The sequence below is a fragment of the Corythoichthys intestinalis genome, chromosome 15 (genome assembly GCF_030265065.1).
Source record: "Corythoichthys intestinalis isolate RoL2023-P3 chromosome 15, ASM3026506v1, whole genome shotgun sequence".
Taxonomy (NCBI): domain Eukaryota; kingdom Metazoa; phylum Chordata; class Actinopteri; order Syngnathiformes; family Syngnathidae; genus Corythoichthys; species Corythoichthys intestinalis.
In genome coordinates, this window is record NC_080409.1 from 18,692,986 (window position 1) to 18,720,605 (window position 27,620).

Below are 27,620 nucleotides of genomic sequence, written 5' to 3' on the forward strand. Positions count from 1 at the left end.
ATAGGACAACAATCAGTCGTACACTGCACAAATCTGGCCTTTATGGAAGAGTGGCAAGAAGAAAGCCATTTCTCAAAGATATCCATAAAAAGTCTCATTTAAAGTTTGCCACAAGCCACTTGGGAGACACACCAAACATGTGGAAGAAGGCGCTCTGGTCAGATGAAACCAAAATTGAACTTTTTGGCCACAGTGCAAAACGATATGTTTGGCGTAAAAGCAACACAGCTCATCACCCTGAACACACCAACCCCACTGTCAAACGTGGTGGCAGCATCATGGTTTGGGCCTGCTTTTCTTCAGCAGGGACAGGGAAGATGGTTAAAATTGACGGGAAGATGGATGCAGCCAAATACAGGAACATTCTGGAAGAAAACCTGTTGGTATCTGCACAAGACCTGAGATTGGGACGGAGATTTATCTTCCAACAGGACAATGATCCAAAACATAAAGCCAAATCTACAATGGAATGGTTAAAAAATAAACGTATCCAGGTGTTAGAATGGCCAAGTCAAAGTCCAGACCTGAATCCAATCGAGAATCTGTGGAAAGAGCTGAAGACTGCTGTTCACAAACACTCTCCATCCAACCTCACTGAGCTCGAGCTGTTTTGCAAGGAAGAATGGGCAAGAATGTCAGTCTTTCGATGTGCAAAACTGATAGAAACATACCCCAAGCGACTTGCAGCTGTAATTGGAGCAAAAGGTGGCGCTACAAAGTATTAACCCAAAGGGGGCCAAATAATATTGCACGCCCCACTTTTCAGTTTTTTATTTGTTAAAAAAGTTTAAATTTTCCAATAAATTTTGTTCCACTTCACGATTGTGTCCCACTTGTTGTTGATTCTTGACAAAAAATTAAAATTTTATATCTTTATGTTTGAAGCCTGAAATGTGGCGAAAGGTTGCAAGGTTCAAGGGGGCCGAATACTTTTGCAAGGCACTGTAGTTTCTTAATATATAAACACTTTTAATGGTACATTATTTAGAAAATGTCCGTAGGTAAATAACATTCAGCCTTTCAGCAGTTATTTCCTTTCTACAGACAAAAATATATTCTCATTTTAACAACCAAGGAACAGATTGTTAAAATGAAACTCTTCCATACTTTATGCACCTTGGAAGACATAATTCTAAAACAGTGGCCTTAAAAAGGAGCCCATTGGTCTTATTCGGCCCATTGGCTATTTATTTGTGGCCCCTGAACTGTCAAGGCCTTTTCACATTGCCCTTAGCACAGTGCAGTGTGCCATTGACAAAACCATTACTGTATGTGCTTACATGTATGTATCACCTCAGCGCAGCTTAGTATCGTGGAGACAGCAGAGCATGAATTATGTGTGGGGTTTTTTGTTGGGTCAGCATTTTTACCGATACTTGTCTGTGTGCCAGCGATACACAGATAACCTTCCATTTGGTAGCACAGAGTTCACTGCCGCGTACGCAATTTTTAACTTTTACATTCATTTTTGGAGTAGTGTGTACTGTTGACTGCTCCAGTAGTCAATATTAGACAAAGTGTGAACCTCCAAGATTTTTGCTAAAGTACTTTGACAATGATCAGTTCAAAGTAGAAAAGACTGAGAAATTTGCATCCATTTTCCCTCCAGCCAGCTTATAAATATTTCAGGCTAGGGAGACTATAGCTGTGATGATGTTTTGAAATCGTATTAAGAAATGAAGCAAAAGATTTCTGAAGAGGCATTTCTTTATAAGTTAGAGGTAAAAATAACAAAAATACCATTGCCCAATTAAGGAATTTTGTCACATCTACTATTTGATTGTATGATACAGCAAAAAGCAACAGATTGCTCATTTGGTGGCGTTGATCTAGTTAGCACAAGAAGCCGTTCACAGACGAAGAAATAATAAAATAATACTTGACTGATGTGATGGTCAAAATGTTTAAAGGACAAGAAAAATACTGTTGTAAATTAAAGCTTGAACTAAACTCTCCTGAGTTCACCTATTTTTTTTTATTCCCATGAAGGACATTTTGCTTTGAATATCATGCAGTACATTGATGTGGCCTGATCAGCCTCAGTAAGTGGACCTTAAACTTACTGAATCAAAAATGTGTTGGCCTTACAGATTTGCATTTGAGCACCACTCTTCTACACTGAAATCTCTAGGATTCACATGGCAGTGTGAGAATTGGCCCCCCATCTACTAGAAGACCATGACGAAGCAACTGCAATAAATCACCAGATGAGCTGAAATCCCCAGCACTGGTGAGGAAATGTGAACTCTGGGAAAGGAATTTAGTTTAATGCAATGAACCCCTAAAAAGAACACCTGACATCTCAACAGCCACTTCCAACTGCACCTTGAAGTCATATGAAATAAAAGTCTACTTTCATACTGACAAACCTTTAACATTAACAAGCATCTAGGCTTCAAAACAGTCTGAACTCCTGTTGTGTACATGCTTAAAAATTTAAGTACCATAGTTTCCGAAGCACACAAATGGGATCTCCTGTTAGCTAGCAAGCGTAGGAAAGATCCCTAAAAGAAAACATACGTGTCTGCAATTATCTGTTCAGACTGAGCTGCAGGCTTCTGTCAGACCACATTTCCCATAACGCTCTTCTCCTTTGCTTTGCTTGATCCCGCATGTCTGTGCCCTTGGGCTGGTATGCACTCCCTGGATAACTTTGTGCGTATGCTAGTTTCTCAACGCCTGATTATACACAACGCCTTGTTATACATACTGTACGTTATTGTAATAACTAATATGTGCAAACCTGTTGAACTGTGGTGGTGAGCTCCAGGCACAGCTGAATGATCTTGTTTTTGGTGGCTGTAAAGTCACTGATCCCTGAGAGTGGAGTTCTGTCCACAAAGAAACAAGTGGGAAAGAAAAACATTTTAAAAAATGAAAAAGTAAAGAGATTGTTAACACTTTTTCCATTGCTCAATGTTCTGTCAATGATCGCCACCTCTGTGTAAAAGGGGTTAAACAAAAGCCGTTCGCAACAAATACTGAAAGTTGAAAATTCAATGCAGTTCTTTATCCTTTGGAGTATTTTGAGGACACCTTGAAATTGTGAGCCCCAAAAGAAATTGTACTGTGCTGTCTTTTATCTGAGGTATGGTGTGAAATTGCTAAGTTACCTGTCAAGCCAAGCCAGGAAGCTCTTTGCAGCACCAATGAGTTCCACCACGCATGTAAGAAAGTCGTTGGGTGGCTTGCGGGAACTGCTGCCATCATACACCGGGCTCTTTCTGCGTTCAGATGTGGCCATGTGGAGATTGTTGGTGGCTGCTCTCATCCTCACCACCAGGTTCTTTAAGTTGTCTGTCTCCACACCGTAGTTCTGAAACAATTAGTGTATACACTATGAATAAAAGATTGGATTATTAATAGAAAGCTACTTCTTTCTTCAATTAAGTTCAACGGGCCGAGCGGATGGCTTTTTATTTTGTCATGGAGAGCGTGTGGTCCCGAGTGTTCATGTGTTATCTGATTCCCATCATGGAAAGTAAAGTTTGCATTCCTGTGCCTGGGGTTGCTTCCTGTCATTGAATTCCTTTAATTTATCACTGCTTTGCATTTTGGAAGTAGCCGAGCTCAGTCTGCATGGGTGGCTTGGCAGGAAGTAAACACACTTATAACTGCAGTTTAAACATTCATAGATCTATTTTTACTGTATTGGTATTGAAAGAATTAGTCTGGAATGCACACATCTACAGTAGTTTGTTCAAGATGAGCAATAGGTCTCTGCTGTCCTAGTAAATATCAGCTTGCAGGTTCTTGCACCACTGCCAGATATTCTACTATTCAGATGGATGTGCCAGAAGCTAAACATGCTTGCAAAGAGAAAAGTGGCACGTGTCGAGCCAGTAAAGGAGATCTGCGAGTGGTTAAGAGTCTACTTTATTACAAAAAAGAAAACACACAAACACACCCATTATTTTACTAATGTCAGTGTTGCTGGAATTACTGGAATAGTTTTGTAAAAAACAGTGTCTAGCCTAACTCATGGTAATGAACATCTACTGGATTAGTGCAGTCAGACTAAAATTGATAAACAATAGATGGACGCGACCCTTGTGAGGATAAGTGGCTCGGAACATGAATGAATGAATGAATAATAGATGGTAACGTATTAGGTTAAAAATAGAAAACAAGTGGAGAGTTCAATGCAGCCTGTAATTGCAGTAAGAATGTTCAGAGAATTATTTTTGAAAAGTCTTTGCAGTGATTATGCAACAACACAGTAAGCTTTTTGTTTCAGAAGAGCTCCAGAATTTCAAATCTAGTATTATAATGCCAGCTAAATTTTAAATCAATTAAATATCCTTTCAAAGCCATTTGCCAGCAAGACATTCAATTAGTGATATATACAATTTTTTTGTTCATGCATCCCTCAATTTGACATAATTGTTGATGTTGTATCGAAAATGACTCATACTGTATTTGGCAAAAGTGTAAGAGCAGTCTAAAAATTGATGTTTACATTATGACTTTGGATGATCGAAAATGGCGGAAATGAAGGCTTCCTTCTAAGTGAAGGATAGCTATCACAACACAGTTCCTGTACTTTCCACAGGCTTTAGCCAGACTGGACAATAAATACACTTTGTTTTCCAAACATGAACCACAATATGGCATCTAAAAATAAGTTTTAGCTCATCACATGGTTGGACTTAATATCTAAGGGGGGACTTAAAACACTTCACTGGCATTAGGGAAGTTGCAATAACATTTTGGATTTCACAGACAGTGCAAAAGACCTCATGGGTCACAGAAGTCTAGTAAAATTAAACAGAATGTTCTTTGTCCCTAGACAGCTCCCAATAGCTCAAGGGGAAGAGCTCTGCTCTTTCCTGTGGAGATGTGGGACAGCTGTGCTGCAGTATGTAGGGCTATTATTCATTTTCATTAAGGTTGGCCAGCAGGCAATATACTTTTCCAGAGGTAATATTTAGCAGTTTATAATGTAAAATCTTACATGGACAAATGTGTCTAAACAAGAGCATGGCAGGGGGTGGGCCTAGATGTTGATGGTCTTAGTGGACCTTGCCTCAGTGTAAGCAAAATGAATCGGATCAAAAATGTTTTGCCAACTTCTAGGAGGAGCAAGTGAAGATAACATTGAATATAGCGCTTTCTTTCTTTGATCTTTTTTTAATAAAAACATTTGCCTCTGATGCAGTCAAATATAATCCATTCTGAAAGCTCAGACAAATGTTCACCTGAAGCCTCAACATAGTACAAACTGCCTGGTTTAACTTGTCTGGGTAGGTTCAAGACTGTTCAGCTCGCTGAGGGTAGCACAACTTGTTAAGTGGGAGCAACTAGATCATTCTGTCCATCTGTTACAAACACATCACTATGCAGATATTGAGAGAGAGCGTAAAGTGACGGGATTATTTTGAGAAATATGTATCGAAAATACATAAATAGCAGTCAAGTGTGATTTTCGCAGCTAGATCAAATACTCTATTTTATATTGTGTAATCTTTGTCTAATATTTACATCGGTTTGAATATCTTTAACATTAAATTGGGAAACTATGCAAACTTTTACATTTTTTTTAAAAAATTATTATCTCAAACATTAAAGTGGGAAACTATGCCCCCAAAAGAACAGAGCGGAGAATACTATTTGATACTGCAGTTTTACCATTTGGCATGACATACTTTGAGTGGCTGATGAGAAGAGACGGTTTTACACTCCACATAAAGCATGCCTGCTATCCACATGATCCAAAGTTACAGTTCCAAGTGTAAATATATTCAATTTTACATCAACTTGAAAACAACAAGACTACTTGAAGAGCAAGGGCTGTTTCCTGAAACATATTAAAGACAACCAAACCCCACATTTTAATGTAAATAAATACCCTTCTTAAAAAGAACATAAAGAGAAGAAAATGCTGACACAGATCAAAACACATGGACCACAGTCTGAGACTTATATAGGACAGGAAGTAATAAAATTCTAAATCAAATCCATCTGCTAGAAAAGTTAGTTCCATCTCAGCTGGAGAGTTTAGAGTGTTGCGTTGATGTTAACTGAGATGAAAGTGATTACATACGAAAAAACACAAGTAAACTGTACAGTGAAGAGTAAACAACAGACTTAAATAAGATTTTGACTATCAGTTAAATATGTCTTTTTGCTCTGGTTCTGGAATATTGTAGTTTCTATCTAACATGTTGATTTTTGTTTTTTTACTCAAAGAAATTGTACATGAGCAACTAATTAGACTCCACTTCCAGAAATGATTTAATGGAACTGAAAACTGCATATCAGGATATTGTATAACAAAAAAAAAAAAACTATAAAAATCCTCGACAGAACATTTTTTTTTGTAAATAAGGCTTTATATTAGTGATAGAATCTGTAGGTTAAAAAAATGAAGACATTTTCCTGTTATGACACGAATCATGGGTAATTAATGGCTCTTTTAACCACGTATAATTTCAAAATGCCTAATCAACAGTGCTGTTCTTCACTGCCCTCAAGTAACTTCATATGTTTTGGGGATTCCATAACCTCCTGAGCTGGGCAATGATTAGCCTTGCTGCATCATTGCTTTTTTAAGCTGCCGGACCACAAAACACAAGTCTGGGTTTGTATTAGGGATGCCCCGATAGAGTGATTGATTTTTTTAATTTTTATTTTTTACTTCCAATCCAATTCGACTATTTTACTGATTGCAATCTGATACCTACATTTTTAGACCATTAAAAATAATGGGAAAAAATATGCAACTAGTTTTATTTTGGCTTTCAGAATTAACTGGATTGCAATTAGGCCTGCACAATATACCATTTGAACATTGCCGTCGCGATGTGAGCATGCGCAATAGTCCCATTGCAGGAAGTGCAATTAATTAATTACCCCTCATGAAAACCTTTGTTTTGCTTCGTAAATCCAGCAAGTGTGCATAGACATGGCCTCCTGGATCCCTTTTATATCCAGCAATCTTCATCATTCGCAGATGAACCCCTTAGCCTGGATTAAACAGTATTATATAAATACAATTTGGTATGGTGAGTCAACCACTGTCTTCCCAAACATGACAAATTTAAGTCATCTAGTGAAAATTCTTCTAGTTTTAATATCGCAATACACGTGTATATCACAATGTATCGCAAACCCCCCAAACCAGAGGTGGGTAGTAATGCATTACATGTACTCTGTTACATTTACCTGAGTAACATTTTGAGAAAAATGAACTTCTAAGAGTACTTTTAATAAGTCATACTTTTTACTTTTACTTGAGTAGATTTGTGAAGTAAAAAATGCTACTCTTACTCCGCTACTTTGGGCTACAGAAGAGTTGTTACATTTTTCCTCTGTAGTGTACATAATATTAGATTTTTTTTTGCCAGCGATGCCAATAGTAGCTCTACTAATTTCACCAATGAGATGTTGAAACAATAATTACATGAACTCCATTACACCTATCAGACGCAAGCTTGCCGTTCTATGATCACGCCAGCCTGTTCAATCAAGTGGTGTCTTTAAAGCACCGTAAAAAATGAAGTATTTGACAAAGACCGCTGCCCTCAGCATGACTCGAAAGTGCGGATTTAAACCTCTCTCCCAGTTTTAATTTGGCACCGATTGACCGCGGAAAACCGGAGATATGATCCTTTTAATTTCATAATAGTAACTATGAAGTAACTAATCACTATTCAAACTAGGAATTATTTTCTCCACTAGAGGGCACTCATGTTCTTTGGACGAATAATGCTTCGTTTCTGTGTTTTTTGTTTCTCTCGCCGGAATCCAATGATTTTATTGATTTTGTTTTTGTATTTCTTTCACTTAATGTGGTATGTAATGGTTATTGTACAGTATCATTATTACAAAGTTCATATAGATATGTTTATGCTGAGAGAAGAAAATACAATTGTTTAAAAATAAAACAAAAACAAGCAGTTACTCATTACTTGAGTATTTTTTTCCACTTGATACTTCACTTGTATTTGAGTACATTTTTTGGATGAGTACTTTTACTTTTACTTGAGAAATATTATTTTGAAATAACGCTACTCTTACTTGAGTAAAATTTTTGGCTACTCTACCCACCTCTGCCCAAAACTCGCAATGTCAGTTGATTCCATTACCGTTAAGCCCTAACTGCAATGAACTTTCTCTGACAACCAGGTTACAAAAATACATGACATAAATATATAAATGCAGTCAAAGATCAAAATCAGAAGCCATAATAAAAGAAAAAAGTAAAAAATCAAGAAATAAAAACCGTTCAAAAATTCTGTTGCTAACTCAGCTGTAAATGACAAATTATGTTTTTGGTATTAAAGAGAGCCCTGATATTACCTCCTCGAGAAATGCTGTACAAAAAAAGGAAGTGAATACTGGATTGGATTCAATCTTGTAAACAAATCTGTTTATGTCCGATACTCCAAAAATAGTCATATTAGGTGCCGATACCGATACTTAATATCGGATCAAGACAACACAAGTTGTTATTAAATTCAAAGCAAAATAGGAAAGGGGCAGCAGCTAAAATGACCAAGAGATTCACCTTTTGCTAATCCCGGACCCCAGTTATTGTGGACTGGAACTAAATGGACATGTTATTTTTTTTATTAGTACTTTTCAAATGATCTATTTGCTAATGATTTCTACTAACCAGAGCACACAGTAGATCAACAGCCTCTAGCACCAACTCCTGGTGTCCAATCCTGGCAACACCAAGCTCTTCCAAGTCTTGATGCGTGATTTTCAGTAACTGTTCCCCACTGATCTTCTCCCGCTCAAAGTTGCCCACATACTGCTGTAAGCTGTCGTCCAAACCTGGAAACACATGAAATAGAAAACAGGAATAGTTCATTTAGCAGATGGTAGCAAATACTACTTTAGTATCTCTGACTTTAATTTGCACGTTTAATAATTTGTGTGTGGGTGTGTGTGCGCGTGTGGTTGGTTGCGTGAGAGTGTAAGTCCAAAAACAATACAGCGGAGTAACAGGTGGGACAGATAACTAAGCAGGATAAACACACTAAAAAGAGCAACAGTTGAGACCGCTAAGTCTGTTAGGCTGGTTAAACAATGGATGTCTATATTTGTGCAAATGTGTGTGTGCATGTGCGCCAACTGCCACTTACTGAGTTCAAATAATGCATTGATTGATAGCCACCAGTAACAACCTTGGCATTCAAAAGTTAAATGCCTGTTATTGAAATAAATAAAATGTTGCTTTCTGGTAGCCAAACTTGATCTAATAAAAAAATAATAATAAACAAACAAAACAATAAAACGCACATTTTTTTTTTTGCTCCCTATCTTGTGTATGCGTGTCTGTGGGTGCATGTTTGCAGAACGCCATCTTTCTTCCAATGAAAGAGTGTACAGAGATGGGGCAGCTGCAGCTGCAGATGCATGGCCCTGTGCCCTGCTTCGGAAAAAAGAACCGTCAGTAGTGAGACACCCTCTGTCACAACTCAGTCCAACCTTACTCTACACTCTCTCACACATACACTTTCACACACATATATATTCTTCAGTGCAAAGTAGAATTTGGTAGCCCTCAGCTTGAAATTCAAGTCACGAGGACCTTGACTTTTTTTTTTTCTAAGAACATAAATTGCAGCAGCAGATCATGGGGACCTTATAAATGTTGCACATGAATTTATGAGACAGCCACTTTGTGAGGTGTGCCGTCTAGTCACCAAGATATTTTTCGAACAAGCATATATTTTATGCCTTATTAACATTTAAAGTGGGTAATGCATGTGTGTATCAAAGTGCAAGACAATGTTAAACATTGAATGGTCATCAATTTTCCAAATGAAATAATCATTTATATAGCAACAATTCCAGTACCATACACTGCAAATAAATGGACATTAGGATTGTTGGCATGGTTAAGTGAATTATACTGCATTTCACATTTTTGCTTGTGAACTAAATATCCACGACCGCTAAAATGTGTAAGAAAAAAAACACTGGAGAATCCTAAGCAAGTAAATAAAGTAACACCAGTCTCCGTGAGCTGTAAGTGGCTGTGTCTAGCCGCTAAGATGATTGTGCACCTCAGCCTTCAATATAAATTTGAGTGGTTTAATGTTATGCTTGATTAACGTCTCAGAACTCTTGTGAACCAAGTAAAGTCGAGTATGAACTTGAATTCAGTTTGAAATACTCATGACTAATGAAATGGTTAAACTTGGATAGCCCATTGAACTGAAAAGAGTCAGCATTAAAGTATTTCACCTGCGCTAATAAATTTGTTTGTTATGACCCGAGCCATAGCTTAAGTCATTGCTGCTGAATCAAAGGAGAACCTATCACAGCTTGTTAACCATTAGTCTGCACACAAGCCAACTCTAGTTAGACTGAAGAGATGTTTCTCATTCCTTGGCATGCAAAATTCCTGAACACCACATTAAGGAAGTTTGGGCTTAACCTCTGAATGGCCAGCTGCTCGGAAAAACACTGTTACATGCAAGACATACAAGAATAACTTCAGCAAGAAGACAAAATCGAACTAAATGTAAACACTGGAACAGCTACTTGAGAGTAAATGAAAACAAATCTTGGGTTAACCAGACTAAAAGGAATTATGTCACATTTCCGTCTGTTATCTGAAAAGGCCACAAGGCAAGTTGGCAAACAATAACACTTGTTAAAGGTCACATTGTGCTATTTTTTTCAGCTCCCAGACCCAAGAACCACACCAATAGCTTAATAGGCGTGAAAAAAATAAAGTGAAATAAGTGTACTTTATATCTGTAAACCAAAAGTTGGGTGTAGGGTGTATAATACTACTGCATATACAGTATGTTAGTTTCATTATATTGTTAACTTGGTGGAAGGTAATGCAGCGCCTGCGTGAAAGCTTCTCAAAAGTTGCACATGATAAAAGAGCTTTGACAGAGTTTTATGGCCTCTGTGAACCACTTGGCAAACGTCCTTAGACCAAACCAAGAGGGTGTAACTCAACAGCAGCGGCATAAACACACACCACCAGTGTCAAATAGAATCAAGTTGATATACAGCTGGGCTCATATTTACAGCTCCCCAATGTTTGGCTCGATTGGACCCCAAGTGCAGTAACTCATTAAAATGTGTTGTGCTTAATAAGTTCAATTTGAAATGATTTTCCTTCAGTATTTGTGGGTTTCATTTTATTGAAGCCTTTTTGCTTCCTTTTACAATAGGCTGTGTGTGTATGTGTGACAACCTAAAAGTTCATTGCTGAGGTCTATGTAACCCTCCATTCATTTTTTTGACACAACTACTACACCCACTACAAGTGTTTACCTGGTAGTTGCTGGGCAGGTCCGAGTAACCAACTTATTTAATTCACTGATATATAATTATTGTATGCTAACAACTGGTAATCAATACAGTTTGGCTGGTGTACTTATGCCAGCCCACATTCACACAAAATTGTGGGGAGCTTGGAAAGCACCGGCCACAGACACTCCATTCTGGACTGTGTAAGTGGAACTACAGTATACCCTGAGGGAGGCCGTGGAGACCTGCAGCTAACTTAATGGTTGTGTAAGCACACATTTCCGGCAATGTAAACAGCAGAGCCCTTCTTCTTGCCAGTGTCTGCGCTATTCTTGTCATAATCTCAACATTTCCCATCAGCATGGGCACACCAAAACTGCAGATTGTGTTATTCCATGACTCCATCTGTGACAGTGTTTGTGACACTGAGGGGAGAAAGAAGCACAGAAGTAACCATTATCCACCCATTTTCTATACTACGTGCACAATGTATGGACCCAAATTCTATCAGTCAAAATCACCTGACTTTGGATGAGACGAGGAACACCAGTTACATTCACATGGACACCCTTAGGCAAAATTCAAACATGAACCTGTTTGCCGTGAGGCTAATCAATCAATCAATCACTATATTACTGCATTTGCAAATTTGCACACTTGAGTATGAATAGTTCACAACTCTCTCCTCTGGACTAGGCATGAACAATATTGGAAAAAAAACCATCATTGCAATTTGTTGGGGGTATGCGATATACAGTGGTACCTCGACATACGATCGCTTTGATACACGGTCTTTTTGACAGACGACGTAAAATTTGACTCGCCATTTGTTTCTGCATCCGACAACATGCTCAAAATGCGACGATTTATGACAGCGCCGCAGTTTCTTTGTTTTCCCGCAAGACACAGATTTTCTTGTGAGAGAAATCAACATGGGTTCCAAGAATGTTAGTGCAGGTGGTGAAAAAAGGAAAAAAGTGACAATTACCATTGAAATGAAGATGGAAGACAATGAAGAAAATGATGAAAGAAAAATATCAGCCTGGTGTGCGCATCCATGAACTGGCTCAACAATAATACGGCCGTAGAATGTCTAAGATTTCGACGATCCTCCTCCGACCTCCGTGACAATTATTATTGCGGTAACATCGCCAAAGAAAATTGCCAACTTTGTCAGGTTTTTAATCATTTATTTCAGAACTTGTGCAACATAACATGCCTACTGTCCACTGCAGCTGAACATGAAAAGTAAAAAGTCCTCTTTCACTCTATCAAGTCAGCCACGCGGTGCGTTCAATGCCTGGCACGGCCAGACTGTTCTCTCTGTATTTTTCAAACACTGTGAGAATAGCCTGGGACCCAGCTCCTTAATGGCCTCTCGAGGCGAACGAAATCATCCGTCCAATCAGATTCGATTATTTGCAACGTCACTCTTGCGCGTCGGAAGTCGTCTCCACAACAACACTGATGGCGAACGGGAGAGCCGAGAATATGTTCCAATCCGCGGTAAAATCAGTTTTAAATTACAAAAAACACATCGACACAAGTCATTGACAACAGTCTATCTCGTACTAGCCATGTTGAATAAACCTCTCCATTCTCCACTTGCGCAAGTTTCTTGTCGCTTTACCAACGTCAAGTCCGCCCATCGCTGACTGGTCCAGTCAGCTGTCTATTTGCTGTAGCTTGCTCCACCCTGGGAATTTGATCCGCCGGACGGTCACCAGACTCAATCGCTGGAACAGCAGTGAATATGGAGTTCCAGTCTAGTGCGTCCAGGTATACCACATAAAACACACCCGCCACATTAGAACCCGATTCGTTACATTTTCACAGGTATTACTATTATTCTTACTATTATTATATTATTCCGATTGTTATTCATAATTCATTTGTTTTGCTCTTTGTAATTGCTATTTGCAATAGTACCAGCAGCATTTATTAAGGTGTAGTTTGTGTAGGTTTTCGGGCTGTGGAAGAATTAATAGAATTATAATGTATTCTTATGGGAAAATCCTGCTCGACATACGACCATTTCGACTTACAAACAAGGTCCTGGAACGAATTAACTTGGTATGTAGAGGTACCACTGTATTGCGATACTATATTGCGATATTAAAACTAGACTAATTTTCACCAGATAACTTGAATAAGCTCTATTTGGGATTGGCCTCAGCGATATTGGAAAAACACTAGCATTGCGATATACATATGTTGCAAAGGCTCCACACTTATTTTTTGCATTGGTTGCACTGGTGCGCCTAACTTTTTTCTTAAAGGGTATTACAACACCTGGGGAAATGCTAATATTCCATCATTCATCCATAAACGCATGTCTTTTGGATTCATATCATGCCACTTCGTGTAATTACACACATCGCAACACCAACAAAATGACAGAAATTTGGATCGATTGTCAAGCTAAAACGACCGTTGTTGTGCCGAAAAATAGCTGCCCCGCGTGAAATGTCCCCGCTGACGGAAGCGGTCACACGTCACTCGTACAAACAGCTTTTTCTTACCAATCGATGGACACGGAAACGACTTTCTTTTACTGGGAATATGTATTATTTTACTCTGCTTGAACTAATAAATATTGTATTGTGAATATGTATTATTTTACTCTACTTGAACTAATGAATCTTGTACTGTGAATATGTATTATTTTGCTCTGCTTGAACTAATAAATGTCATACCTGTGTGATTGTCATCGGGATATGGTCGTGAAAACCTGTAGACTAATAAATTTCTGTTCAAAGATGGTTATGTGGCCCAGTCCACGATTTGTTACCTAAATACATTACTAGTATTTTGTGTAATTTATTTATTTAAAACTGATTTTACAGTCGTAAATCCCTTACTGTAATGCATTTGACGTTTTCACCTCAATAAAGCCTCATAAATAAGCGCTACCCGTCAGGGGGGGACATTTCACGCGGGGGGGATTTTTCGGCACAACACCAGCTCCCAAGATCCCGGAAATCTAACATATTGTGTGCGTGACGTCACAACAAGGAAACAACTGGCTCAGTGCTTAGCATTGAATGGCGGCGATGATGGCGGACAATTTTGTTTCTATTTGCAGCGACGAATCCGACGTAACGAACATTCTTCTAATGGTGACGAGGAGAGTTATGAGCCTTTCTTTGGTGTTTTGGGTTATCAATTTGAGCCCAAACGAAAGCCAATGCAGCCTAATGAAAGGATCATTGAGGGGAGCAATCACACTGATGAAACACAGGCAACAGGATCGTGTGGGAAACACTGAATGGTTTGTTTTGCATTTCTTTTTGTGAAGCTGATACACAGTGACCGCAAAATAATGTATAGAATAATGATCATTTATTGTGCTATCATAGGTTTTCGCTCTGCCAACAGACACAAATATGAATGGGATTAGAGGATTTGTTCTATATATTTTACGAGCGATAATTTATACATGTGTCCAGTCCTATATCCAATGCGTGATATGCTTCTTATTATAAAAGAGTACTCACTCTGGCCTTTGGTTAGCCTGGGGTGGTGGGGTCGTCTCATCAGAGCCAGTCATCGTACTCTTTCTTGATATCTCGGGACATTTAGGTGGCTGCGCGTGTATGGTGGGCACCGCATCTGCTTTCAGCAGCAATTTCTTAGCAAAACCTGATTTCATTTGTCCATAGTTCGAATAGCTTTCAGGTGTAAAATGTGCACCACACAAAACCGTGCCGGAGGCTGGGTCTGCAAAATTAGCCCTCTTAGCACGGAAGAACTTTACTCATTGTCTGCGTAGTCCAGCTCTTTTCTCGCTTTCGGGAACTCATGGGTACTACATTGCGACAAATGGCTATTTGTACACCACATAGCATGACAGGTTTAAACCATTTTAGCGATTTTTTGATGAAACACGAACGCAACTCTTTCGTCGATAAACAACGATGGCATCTGCCTCAACCTTCCGTTTCCTTGTTGTGACATCTCTGCCCCATTCGGTTGTTTCCGGAATATTTTCGGGAATGTTCGTAATTTTCGATCTATTTTCGATAATTGCTCATGAATGTGATTTTTTTTTTTGTTAACTTGATCAATATTTGTTATCTTGCCACATAACGGATCTATTGATATCTCACAGCCCCTTAGTATTATAATACCCTTTAAGGTGCCCCAGCACAAAATTTAGGAGCACACACATTTTTCATTGCATCACATTTACTTACTCATACTTTTAACCACTCTTTATATAACATTCATATAATTCATTCATCTTCTTCACGAGGGTGCTGGAGCCTATCGGCTATCGCAGCTAAATGCATGCAGAAGGCACCCTGAACTGGTTGCCAGTCAGTCGCAGGGCACATATAGACACACAACCATTCACGCACACACTCACACCTATGGAAAATTTGGAGTGTTCAATGAGCAGGAACACTGATATTATCCACACAGGCAAGGGAACAATATGCAAACTCCACACAGGAAGCTCAGAGATCGAACCCACGAACACAGAACTATGAGGTGCCACACCGTGCCACCTTCATAATATCAATTATTTTTAAACAAGAATAACTTCGAAAAATGCTTGTCTTTATTAAATGCTTCATTGAGTGAGTCCACTCAGCCTCTCACACCTCCCTCCTGTTAAGCAGGGCGACCAAACGTTTTCTGCCAGTGCAGCAAGCCTGGTACTTAAAGTTAACGATGATTGACAGGTTTGTAGCTTTGATCTGGTGATGGATGACTCGCTAGCTCTATAATCAAAGACCACTCATTCATTGCGTGAGTGAGGCTGTTCTCAGCAGCGAGAGCCTGAGTGAATTCGAGGCGCTGTATGAGGATGAAGACAAACAAGTTTGCATGTTAAAAAAAAATAAATAAATAAAATGATGCAAGTATCGTTCAGGTCTACCCTGGACCATACTGATCAAGTTTAGCAACTATGTAGTTAAGAAGCAGCTACAAGATTGAGCGACACTCAATGCCTCCTTTTTTTAAAAGTTTGATATTCATTGATTAGATCTAGTAATTACCAAAAACTGTGCCAGGGCACAAGTGTGCCTAAAGAGCTGAATGGGTGTGCCGAAGAAAATGTTTCCATTTGATTTTACTGGTCCAAAAATAATGTATTTACTAGTAAAAAATGCTGTGTATTTGTTAACCTCTGTAATCTTATAATGAGAAACAGAAACAATTACCATAGCAACGACTGTTTTCTCTTTTAACCCTGCATCTTTAACAACAATGCCACATGTTTAAGTTGCCACTTCGGGTGCGTTCAGAGTCCCTACATACTCTAGGGGAGTTATAGAACCACACTCTGGATTTCCGAGTGTAGCAGTGTGCTGCAAGTGCATAGTCAAACATGCCCCTAGCTTAATTTCCTAGTGACAGCATTCCTGGGGATACATGTGAAAAGCCAAATTATTATCGGGTACTTGTTGTCAGAAGAAGACCCTTGATGCCACCACAAAAGACTGATTTAAAGCTAACCATAGTTGGTTTGACAGATTTAAAAAGACCAGACATCCACAGTATGCTACAATGAGGTTGCTATCATAGTGCTAGCGCTCACAGCCGTTAGCCCCAAGTTCTTCAAGCACTAACGGGATTTTACAAAGACTGCACTGTCCATTGCAAGCTAAGAATTGAAAGTGAAATGGGTTGGACTTTATCTTCGTTGCAAATTCTAGCAACCTCTTTTTGTTTTGTATTTTTAGTTAATTACTTTTGTGGATTCAGACTGGCTGTTAACACACCAATGGGACCTATAACAATGGTTGACTGCCTTGATGTGTGGCTGCATAGGAGTGACGAGGACTCAACATATGATGTGAATAAGGAGGATAAACTCGCCATACCGGTAATATATATTTGGATTTTTGATAAAATCTTTCTGTGCAAGATCTTTATATTTTAATATCCAATATTTCATGTGTGTGCGTGTATTTTTTTTTTTTTTTAATTTATGAAATTTTGGCGGTATGGCTTTTAGTCGGGTGCTCTCTATGATGCAACATTGATGGTAAATGGCAAAGTGTGCAATTAATTACGTAAATACTTATCCTCCTGTTTCCATTCATACAACAGAAGTTTGTATTTAACTTCACATGGCCAGATTTTACACTAAGTAAATTAAAACATAATTGTTTCAGGATATACAATTTCTGATTTTTTTTTTTTTACGTAAAGTTGACTGGTAAGTAATTTGCTTTTTGTAATGTAAAATGTGATTCTTAACTCACTAAAGGTGAAGAGTGCAAGCAAATACAAAAGACCGAAGAGCCTTTCACTTCCTATAGAAAAACTAGGAAAGCTTCCTCTGCAAAATCGCTCCCATCTTTCAACCACTCCCTTTGCTCCCACTGGGAGCAGTAGCCACTCTCTAACACACACAAACAAACAAGGACCAATACCCTCACTGAGGTGGCCAGTGGGAACATGACTGCGTGTACAATGGCGAAGCCACTGTAACTCTGGTGTTTTTATTTGTCAGCCAGCTCTCAGAACCTGCAGGGAATGGCCAGGAATTTGACTCATTGTTCCCCACTGAGCAGCACCATTGTGGGAATTCACAGCACTCAGCCACAATGGACTCTGGCAGGACGAGGCTCTGTGTTGTAATTAGAAAGAAAAAGCTTGTCTCTGCAACTGCAAAGCTATCTTCGAATGCATGACTTAACAGAACAACAACGCCCGTATACACACTGAACTCGTCGTTTCAATGGGATCTGGGTAAAATAGTTGTATAATGGGCTCTACATCTCAGCAAGTTGGGTCTTCTATCGTGTTCTTACTTTACAACCAACTATTTAAAACATATACATGCAATATGATTTTCAACTATTTAAATTGTTATGCAGACATTTGTTGAGTAGCTTGAACTTGTAAACATTTGATTTCAGTGACTACTTAAAATGCTACGACTCTTCAGTCGTATCGTGGCTATATCCCTCTGCAGACAAAACGGGAGCGTTTTCACCTTATGTGTCAGTATGAGAATTAAAACAGACAATTACATAGCAGCAGCAAGATATTCATTGTGGGTTTCCCAAGTGAGAAACAGTAGCAGTAGCTGGTTTTTTGATGGACGAGGACTGATGGGACAACATTTGGTTAAACTTCAAAGGCTTGCCAGAGTTGAAGGATATCAACAAGAGTTAGTGTGCTTACTTAACCTATAGCGGTTTTCATTTTTTGAAAAAGCCTCGAAATAGAATTAAACATAAATAACATTGGATTCAGTAATTTATTGTTAACAGGATACATTTTTATATGTTACTGTACATTTTCAATACAAGTCTTGTACTTTCATTGCAGATCTGAATTTAGTGTTGGAAACAGAAAACTGCTCTATAGTTTAGGAGAGGTAGGTTTTAGCAGTCATAGGACCTGATAGATGACGAATTTGGTCAAAAACAATGAGAAAGAAAAAAATAACCAAAAATGTAAACATTTAGCTTAAGCAGTGACTGCAGGCATGGAGGCTTGTGTGTAAATCTACAGAAATCAAAGCAGAAAGTAATAACTAAAAGCATGTAAAAAAAATATGTTGACAGACTTCCTGAGCACTGCAAAAATTGTGCCGGTCTTAATTTGAAACTTGTCTCTTGGTCATAGTGGGGAATTTTAAATTATTATTAGATGCATTGCTACGCTGATCATTTTGTATATTTTAATAACCAATAGTGCATATGAATGTGCGTGCAGTGCAAATACGTACTGTACAGTATACACTAGAGTGTGTCAATCCACATTTATGAATAATGTTGCATGGTGTGCAAATAACACAACACAAATAAATCTTTTGAGTGGACTTATCGAATAAAATAATTCATGAAATAATTTGGTCCTTTTTCACTCCAATTGAGCTCAGTTGCAAGTGTGTCCTTCTTGTAAATGGTGCACCTCAAGTGGATTTGGGTGATTTACAATACGTACATTTGTGAAATAACTTTTCTTTAGTAGATATTTAACCAAGGTGAGCTGCAGCACAACGTGGATTTAACTGATTTATATGTTTGGGGGGGGGAATGTATGTTTAAACAGTATACAGTGGTTAAAGTGGGATTTGACAAGTGGGGAGCCCTAAAATTTGGTGTTGCGGCACAGGTGGGAAATTTATAGAATTGTTAAATATTACAGAACTTCTTCATCTAAGTGAATTTACCGTCATTCATATCCTATCATAGTATATGATCACCTACTCGTATACGATCCTCGATCTAAACACGTGATCGGAAATCGGGCTGATCAGTCTTTCAGAGTCAGTCAGTCAGTTTTCAGAGGATCGAAATTGAATGAAAAAGTTTTTGTTTTGTTTTTAAATTATTATTATTATTATTTGTATTTTTAAGGGCTAAAAAAGTAACAAAATAATCCAGTGGCCTATACTACGAACCGAGTTCAACCTCCCCAGAAGTAATCCAGTTTACCATCGGGTAACCGGAGTTGACAAAACCTGGTTGTCTAGTTTGTGGTCAATCGGTGCTACGACGCTGATTATGAGGTTGATTAGTCGAACCTGTGTCAACCCAGTCAGAGTTACTGCGCGTTCACATAAAAGGGGGCGGTGACCAGAGTCAAACACTACTTGTGACGATGGCACGGGCACCTTACTTCACGGAGGAGGAATGCGCGATGATCATGCGGAATTATGAGGAATTAAAATCCACCCTCACCGCGAAATCCAACACCGCTTCGGCGAGTAGAGCGCAACGGGTCTGTTGACAGCGAATTTACAGATCGTGTGATTTGTGAATGCGTCAATATGCCAGTTTACTTATGTCCATGAAAAGAAATAAAGCCTGCTGTCAGGACAATAAAATAAGATTTGGTACATTAACAGTAAGAAATAATTGTCACGCATCACCACACGAAACAGGATGATTGTATGTTTAGTCCCCTTGACTGTACGAATACGTATGTTCTTTTTTTTAGTTTGGGCCTAAAAAATCCAGCCCGACCCGACCCGAGTCCGATCAATAAACTTGATTTGCAGGCCCGAGCCCGCCAACCCCGCCCCCCGCCCCCCCAAAAAATTATGTTATATTTGTGAGGACTCAGGAGAAGAAGGAAATGCGGGGATGCCATGCGTTGTTGCGTAAATAAAAGCCCGTCTTTTGTAACGATTTTTCACAGTTAAACAAGACTGTAAGATGCATATTCAATAAACATTTATGTCTTTTATAATTGTGCGTCTGTCCTATCAGTGGATTTGACATTTAATTTAATCTCCTCGAGTTGGCAGAAAAAAACGCAAGTTTTCTCAATGTTTAAATAGTCTACATATTTCTATGATTGTTATAAATGCATCAATTTGAAGCGTTTCCATACCCCACTCCGAATCGCACGGCATACAGTGTTCTTACGCAGATGTTCAGCATCACCGATGGAATACATATATTGTCCCTGGCGAAAGAGCGCACGGACAGGCACACACAATCTGCGCGGTTGGGAGGGCCTGACTCGGCGGGTTACATTAGTGACGTCTGCCTAGATCAGTTGGCACAGGTAAAGAATTCCCTCAGCTGAAAAACTATATCTTTCATGGAGAACATCTTCCGCGTACGCCAGCGGATTCTGGCGGTCCCGAAATACCCGTGCCCTCCGGAGAGAGCCCCTCACAATCCGCGCGCCAATGTCGTATGGGTCGTCCAAGTACGCTGTCATTGTCAGGAGGACACGTCCGCGGAGGAGTGCTGTTTAAATAGAGCGTGGTTAATTGGAATCCTGATGTTAAGCAAGATCTAACTCTGACACGACCAGGTTTGGCGTGTGGCGTGTGTTGCCATGGCAACACTTCTCGGTTCCAACATATCCACCTTTCGTAGTCTCGCATAGCCGCGAACTTACGTCGCACGTGATAAAGTTACTCTCGAAGTTACCCTGCTAAGCCAGAAAACCGGCTTCGTAGTATAGGCCACAGAAATACAATGGCATTGCCAAAAGAAACAAAATATTTATGTTTTATACTCCACAACACTCATGGAAAAAGCGGAAGAGGGAATACTGTAAACAGTACAGTACTGTGGAACTGGAACTTTTGTTAAAATTAAAAAAATAAATAAAACTTTTTCGATATCGCCATGCAGACTGTGCATGCGAAAATGATATCTAGTCCGCAGCGCTAACTTTATGTACAGTCAACGGGCGCTAATGCCAGTTTGAATTTTATTATCTGTTTATTTGACTAAGGAGGCGGAGCTGGGCTCCGACCCACTTAAATACTTGTACATGTTTTTGGATAGATATTTTGAGATTTTGGGGGAGTTTATGGGTACTTAAAGGGTTAATTCAGATTTACGCGGCAGGTAGTCCGCGGGTTACGAACTAATCCCGTTCCTACACTAACTGGAATTTCCACGTAAGTCAGAATTAACCCTTTAAGTACCCACAAATATCAAAATAACTATCCAAAAAGTCCAAAAGTATTGTATTATGATAGAAGCTACACTGCCCTCTGGTGGCAGCGTTTGGTCTGGCTGGACTGCACCTTGTATGACTGAGGAGCAGACTTGTCTCACGTGGATAAAGGACAGCTGCGTTCTGGTTTGGCCCATATAAGGCTGTAAGTTGTTTCAGCAAATATATGTTTGTGTATGCATTTGTAATTAAGTTTAGACCTACAGTTTGTGGAGTATTGTGTGAGCAATTTGCTATGAGAATTGTAAATACGTTAGCATTCATAGCATTTAAGATAGCAGAGTTTTGCTAGTCAAATTAGGCTATTTTAATCTACTAAATTTACATATTGATCAGACTAGATGGGCATTTGAACACCAATTGTTTTGGGTCAGGTTTTTTGTTAAAATGTGTGTCCTTTTGAATATACAGTAAGTGTACATATGTGTGTGTTACAGCTTTACAAATTGGCAAAAGTCAAGGAAGTTAAAAGCTTCAAAAACCACAATTGCTTTGTTTGCTGTCTGTCAAGCTGAACAACTTCATGTTTAGTGAGGACAAAAGTCACAGAACACGTCATATTACTAAAATAAAGTAAATAATAAGATACTGATTGGTACAATAAGGTACTGTTTAGGAGTCTAAAAAAATGACTGGAGACTAATGGCGAATGAGACTCCGTCGTCATAAAGTTTAAATCACGCAAGTCGAGTACGTCGTAACCCGGGGACTACCTGTATATATTTCAATTAAAAAATACACAGATGATACAAGTCACTAATGATTACAAGCATGTGGCTGAAATAGAGCCATGTCAAATTTGATTACGAACACAGCACAGTAGCAGCGGGTGGCAACAGGTGCGTGTACTGCTACAGCCATACAGTATATCTCAGCAGGCGACCACAGAAAAAATAAGGATATTTTTTCCTGAAAAGAAACAATGAAACACATGGCCCAAAAAAAGCCCAAAACTGTTAACTTACTCTGTTGAGTCTGCATCAGACATCATGAAATTAAGATGTCAGCGTTAAAGATCGATACACCACTGAACAATGCCTGGTAGAATTCACAGTGGATAGGTTTGCAAACAATCAGCTTATTCCGCCCCGGGTTTAGAGCAGGTTCACGAGGTGAAAATTCCAAATACACAAAATGTGTCAAATACACTATGGGGTTGCTTTTTCACTTATTATTTCTCCTAGGAGCCTGCCACAAAAAAGTTAAATCCACCGAGAAGAATCCTGAATTGGGCCCAGAGCAATTCTTGATTCCGTGGCTTGAAAGTTGTTTTTCCACTGGCATGAAAAAAAAAAAACAAATAACCAGTTTTAAAGCAAATTAATGCAAGAATGATGTAAGAATTCTCTATTGAAATTATTTGCAATACCGAAACCCTGTGAAACATTGGAGTTTTAAATATCAATATTGTGTTTGTCACTGTTGGCAGATTATTTGCATTACTTACCAAGTGCAAAACATTTAAATAAACAATAATTTTGAGGTAGACGTGATACCGAAAGAAAGATTTAAAACAAGTACAAGCTATCCACTTGACCTATATATTTTTCATTGTGATCTACACTCACCGGCCACTTTATTAGGTACACCATGCTAGTAACGGGTTGGACCCCCTTTTGCCTTCAGAACTTCCTCAATTCTTCGTGGCACAGATTCAACAAGGTATTGGAAGCATTCCTCAGAGAGTTTGGTCCATATTGACATGATGGCATCACACAGTTGGTGCAGATTTGTCGGCTGCACATCCATGATGCGAATCTCCCGTTCAACCACATCCCAAAGATGCTCTATTGGATTGAGATCTGGTGACTGTGGAGGCCATTTCAGTACAGTGAACTCATTGTCATGTTCAAGAAACCAGTCTGAGATGATTCCAGCTTTATGACATGGTGCATTATCCTGCTGAAAGTAGCCATCAGAAGTTGGGTACATTGTGGTCATAAAGGGATGGACATGGTCAGCAACAATACTCAGGTAGGCTGTGGCGTTCCAACGATGCTCAATTGGTACCAACGGGCCCAAAGAGTGCCAAGAAAATATTCCCCACACCATTACACCACCACCACCAGCCTGAACCGTTGATACAAGGCAGGATGGATCCATGCTTTCATGTTGTTGACGCCAAATTCTGACCCTACCATCCAAATGTCGCAGCAGAAATCGAGACTCATCAGATCAGGCAAGGTTTTTCCAATCTTTTATTGTCCAATTTCGATGAGCTTGAGCAAATTGTAGCCTCAGTTTCCTGTTCTTAGCTGAAAAGAGTGGCACCCGGTGTGGTCTTCTGCTGCTGTAGCCCATCTGCCTCAAAGTTCGACGTATTGTACGTTCAGAGATGCTCTTCTGCCTACCTTGGTTGGAACGGGTGGTTATTTGAGTCACTGTTGCCTTTCTATCAGCTCGAACCAGTCTGGCCATTCTTCTCTGATCTCTGGCATCAACAAGGCATTTCCGCCCACAGAACTGCCGCTCACTGGATATTTTTTCTTTTTCGGACCATTCTCTCTAAACCCTAGAGATGGTTGTGCGTGAAAATCCCAGTAGATCAGCAGTTTCTGAAATACTGAGACCATGCCACGTTCAAAGTCACTCAAATCACTTTTCTTCCCCATACTGATGCTCGGTTTAAACAGCAGGAGATTGTCTTAAACCATGTCTACATGCCTAAATGCACTGAGTTGCCGCCATGTGATTGGCTGATTAGAAATTAAGTGTTAACAAGCAGTTGGACAGGTATACCTAATTAAGTGGCCGGTGAGTGTAAATTAAACGAAACAATTAAAACTAAATTCAACTTAACCACTTGTGTTACATTACTGCTGAAAAACATTACTGCCCCCCATAATTTAAACATTCAGTCAGGCAATTGAATGCATTTTTTTCAGTGACCCACTTATCTAGTTAAGGCATAATAACATGTGTCCTTGAATAAATTTGAAAAGTAAGAAACAGATATGTGACTACAGGCCATGGGGAGCAAATCCTGTTTTCTCTGATGTGAAGTGTGTGGGTGAGTCATTATCTGTGAAGGGTTAGAGTGAATGATTTGTTACCCGCAAGCCAGAATAGGCTCTCACGTGCACAAAAATGTACATAGGATTGTTGCACTGTGGTAGTGTACCTCTCATTATATTCAAAGGCAAAAAGACGAAGGCACACAATTAAATCTCTTTTCATGAAAACACACCCAACGCCATTTTTTTTCTCCATGTCAAGTATGTTTGCGCACTTGCCAGCACCTGCTGTCTGTTTCCCCCTACAGCTATGACGTGGCCAATCAGGTTCTTATAAATGATAAATGCAATGTTGACTGAGAGCAGTTAAAACAGGGCTGAACATACACTGAGAAGGTGAGAGACAGGTGAAAGACTTTGCTAGAATGTCTGCGCCAAACAAAAAGTATATAAACACCATGCCCAACCATTGGCAGCCACCTGTGATGAGTCATGAAAACAGTCAGCCGTTGTTCCGCATCTGTCAAGTTTGACCTGCATTACAATGATTTATACAATTGATAGAGAGACAAATACTCTACACGTTAACTGTCCAGTGCCAGGAAAATTGGGACTTACCTGCCACTGGACCTTTTCTAATAAATTTTGAACAGATATATTTGTAGTAATACAGATCTGCATAAGAGCAATTTTAAAAGTTTCTTCCTTAAAACAACATATGATCATTCATTCAGTCAGTACGAGCCCACACAATGTGAGGCTTTGAGGCTAATCAACTGACCACCATTGCAACAAAAAAGATCAAACAATTCCATATGGAGTACACAATGTACATGGAGCATGATAACCCAGTAGCAATAGAAGACTGCAAAGCAATAACGTTTTCCCAACATGTGATTAAAATGGATTGAAATAGTTCCTCTGTAAATCAGCGGAAAAACTAGAGCATTAAATTGTATGTTATATCAACAGAATGCTTTAAAAACTACGCAAACGACAGAATTTGTCTATTTGGGGCTTAGAAATGGGAAAAGAAGACATGTCTCGACATGCTCTAAACAAGCCGTGCAATGGTATTTACCCAGTGCTCAACTAAAACCAAATGTGGGTTCACAAAGCTGCCCACTATATAAAATAGCTTGACTTGATTATACTCTAAGATGATGTTGGGATCTTGGTGAGTATTTGGTCAGTGAGGGGACCATAAAGGCAACTTGTGGCTACAACACGGGAGCAAACACACCCCACTTGTTTTGACTGTTCATCCTTGAAGCAGAAAGGGACTGCATTCCGTGGTCATTGGAGCATAAGTGCACTAACGGTGTTTTGATTGCAAGACCGACACAGGCATACCAAAACACCTACACGATTCAAAAGCATATTTTTCATACTAGCCCTCTGAGGTGTTCAATATAGGGGAAAGATCTCAGTTACGTGACCGGCAGAGTGAACAGGGCTGACACATATGCTTGACTTGATTGCACGGGAGGTCACTCAGCAAACAGCATGTCACTCGTATTTGCATTCACACCAGTTGTGCCACCTAAGGTTAGAGCGTTTATTCACAGAGCTTAAACACAGCCCTCCACAGGCCAACGCTCTTAGGGCAGACCGCAGTCAAAATTCCTTGCAGTTTTCACAAAGAAGCGATCCTTAGGCGATTACAATGCAGATTTCTCGTTTAAGTGAAAGGCAATCATATCAAATGAGTGGACAAGGAGATCAGCCAATCCATTCTGTTAAATACATATGGCGGAAAATACACACAAGGCTGAAAAAGCATTTTCCGCTCGTGCAGCTGATTTTTAAATTAACTACGGTATTTTAAGCCAAAAGATTTGTTGTGTTTGATAGAAAAATATGTCTAGATGCTGTCATAGCAGTTTCATTGCGCAATACGACCCAAGACCATTTCTAATTTGTCCATTTTACCCGAGACCCCCTTTTACCTACACATCACAACTGATTTGTTACAACCCAGCCATAAAAACAAGGTAAGTAACTTCATTTAATATTCAAACTGTCTATCGTTTTTAGCTTAGAATCATCAATTGATGTCTATTATTTAGTTTAAAGAAAAACGACTTTATAAAGTTATTCACTCGCGTGTTTTAAACTTTGCAACAAATCACGTCACAATGAAAAAAATTGTATCTGTAAATAGCTCACGGATATCTACCTCATATAACTATCGCTTCATTGGATTTTTTGGGGGGTTACTTTAGCATTTTCCTGATATTTTAGATGATAATCGATCCAAAGGCAAAAAAAAAAAAAAAAAAAACGTTCAAAAGGGAAAATATTTGAATAAGAAAATCTCAACCACTTGTTTTGTCTCACGCTCGTTGCGAAACCATAATTTTAAGATATAAAAGCCAAACAAAGCCCGGTTGTGCCCATTCAAAGCTGTCGCGAACCAGAAAAGAGACGTACGTTGCAGTCAAACGCTATTGTGAGAAGAATTACTGAGAGGCTAACTGACTACCGTGCTATCGATTATCTATTCGACCTGTGTTGCCATTTGTATTGCTTATTGTGGGATGATATCGATGTATTATATACATTAAAGGCTTAAATTATAAAGCATGGGTCCTACGCTTCGAGGCTAAACACAATAGATGGATGGATAGAGAGATCTTTTTATTGGGAATCCTCCATTTAACTACACATTACTGCCTGCATTGTTTTTTTTTCAGAAGTCATCATGCCACATAGATCTACACCAGGGTTCACAAAATCCGGACCTCGGTGCCACTTTTCCTGTTGTGTTTTCTACATCTCTCTCCCCTAACACACCTGAATTTAATGATTATGTCATCAGCAACCTCTCCAGAAGCCTGATAATGATCCTGATTATTTTGATTCAGGTGTGTTGGAGGAGGGAGACATGGAAAACACGACAGGAAAAGTGGCACCGAGGTCCGGATTTAGTGAACCCTGATCTACACAGTGGAGTAGAGAAATGAAGTAGAATGACCTGGATGAATATGAGATGCTGAGGGATGCTATTATAGATGTGGGGAGGACAGTGTGGTCAGGGAG

At 39.2% G+C, this 27,620-nt stretch overlaps 1 protein-coding gene across 3 annotated transcripts in view; it reads right to left on the reverse strand.

Moving 5' to 3' along the window:
• The window catches only part of LOC130930977 (connector enhancer of kinase suppressor of ras 3-like), an 81,714-nt gene that overhangs the window by 39,600 nt on the left and 14,494 nt on the right, over window positions 1–27,620 (reverse strand). For all 3 annotated transcript variants that reach the window (XR_009067149.1, XM_057859368.1, XM_057859369.1), the window contains exons 2-4: window positions 8,618–8,781; window positions 3,114–3,316; window positions 2,744–2,831 (exon numbers count right to left, since the gene is read on the reverse strand). Coding sequence is in view for 2 of the 3 variants with exons in the window: in XM_057859368.1 (XP_057715351.1) it covers window positions 2,744–2,831; window positions 3,114–3,316; window positions 8,618–8,781 (455 nt within the window). In the remaining variant the exon portion in view is untranslated. The remainder of the gene's footprint in view (window positions 1–2,743; window positions 2,832–3,113; window positions 3,317–8,617; window positions 8,782–27,620) is intronic.